This window comes from Carlito syrichta, unplaced genomic scaffold (genome assembly GCF_000164805.1).
Source record: "Carlito syrichta isolate Samal-C Ts95f unplaced genomic scaffold, Tarsius_syrichta-2.0.1 Scaffold135908, whole genome shotgun sequence".
In the NCBI taxonomy this organism is placed as follows: domain Eukaryota; kingdom Metazoa; phylum Chordata; class Mammalia; order Primates; family Tarsiidae; genus Carlito; species Carlito syrichta.
In genome coordinates, this window is record NW_007080004.1 from 1 (window position 1) to 1,291 (window position 1,291).

Below are 1,291 nucleotides of genomic sequence, written 5' to 3' on the forward strand. Positions count from 1 at the left end.
GTCTCAAACCCCTGAGCTCAGGCAATCCTCTTGCCTCTGTCTCCCAAAATGCTGGGATTACAGGCTGAGCCACCATGCCCGAATCTTATTTTTTCCTAAATTAAGTTTCTCTCTTTGTTATCCTAGGGCATGGAAATGGTTACTAAGATTCTTACCAAATGTGGAAGATTTTCTGAGACAAACTGACTTAAAATACAGACCATGGTAGCCTGCAGGCAACCCCCTTTGTGGGTTCTGGGAAGCATATTCCCAAAAGGTAAAACTGAAGAGGAAGTTTCCAGCAGGAGGCCAAGGGCTGCACTACAGGGCAGCCTTGCTGGGCTTCCGAGCTGCATCTCACATTGGCATCTTGCCAGGTACTGTGGACAATGACTTTCCCACATGTTTCTAGGGAGGAGGCGGGTAGCCTGAGAACCATGAGCTCTGCTGGGATGGGATGATACAGTCTTGCTACAAACTCTGTCTAAGTGTCATCCCTGGTTCCTGGGACTTTTTGGCTACTCTGGGGACCCTTGATGGGGTCCATGGCGATGCGAGGCGTGCACTGGCTCCCCGGCTCTGAAAAGAGGCCTGGAAAGAGCAGCTTGGCCTCGGAAGAGGGCGAAGCCTGGGCTACGCTAGAGGTACCTAAACCCCAAAACCAAGGTCAAGATGAGCCAGCTAAGGTGGGGTGACCAAGGTCTGACATCCTCACAGGTCTCTTCCTCTTGTAGTGTTACCACACTGATGGGAGAACAGGCCTTGAGCAGCCAAGGGTTCTACACAGGCTGGGGTGAAAGGGCCACGTGCGTTTTTCACAAGTCTCACTCTTTCCCAAAGCTCCACCCCTGCTGTTTCCTGCCATATCCCAACACCACCTGTACTGTCCCCTGTGTTTCAAGTCAGCTACCTCCTCTAGTTAAATACACATTATGACTACAGATGGAAAGCCAGTATCCACTGGCATAAATCAAAAGCAACATTAAAACCAAAATAGGCGTAGTCTTTTTTTTTTTTTTTGAGTCGGAGTCTCACTCTGTCACCTAGGCTGGAGTGCAGTGTTATGCTCACGGCCATCATAGCCTCGATTTTCCACCTCAGTCTTCCAAGTAACTGGAACTACAGGCATGTGTCGCCACACCCAGCTAATTATTTTGATTTATTATAGAGATGAGGTCTCGCCAAGTTCCCCAGGCTGGTCTTGAGTCCATGGGCTCAGGCAATCCTCTTGCCTCGGCCTCCCAATTTGATGGGATTATTGGCATGAGCCACTGTGCCCAGTCCAAAATAGGTATATTCTTTTTTTTTTTTT

The 1,291-nt window shown here is 49.1% G+C and overlaps 1 protein-coding gene across 1 annotated transcript in view; it reads right to left on the minus strand.

Moving 5' to 3' along the window:
- Positions 1-463: 463 nt before the first annotated feature.
- The window catches only part of SOGA1 (suppressor of glucose, autophagy associated 1), a 34,404-nt gene continuing 33,576 nt past the window's right edge, over positions 464-1,291 (minus strand). The window contains exon 8 of the mRNA XM_008049664.2: positions 464-589. Within this exon, the coding sequence (XP_008047855.2) occupies positions 464-589 (126 nt within the window). The remainder of the gene's footprint in view (positions 590-1,291) is intronic.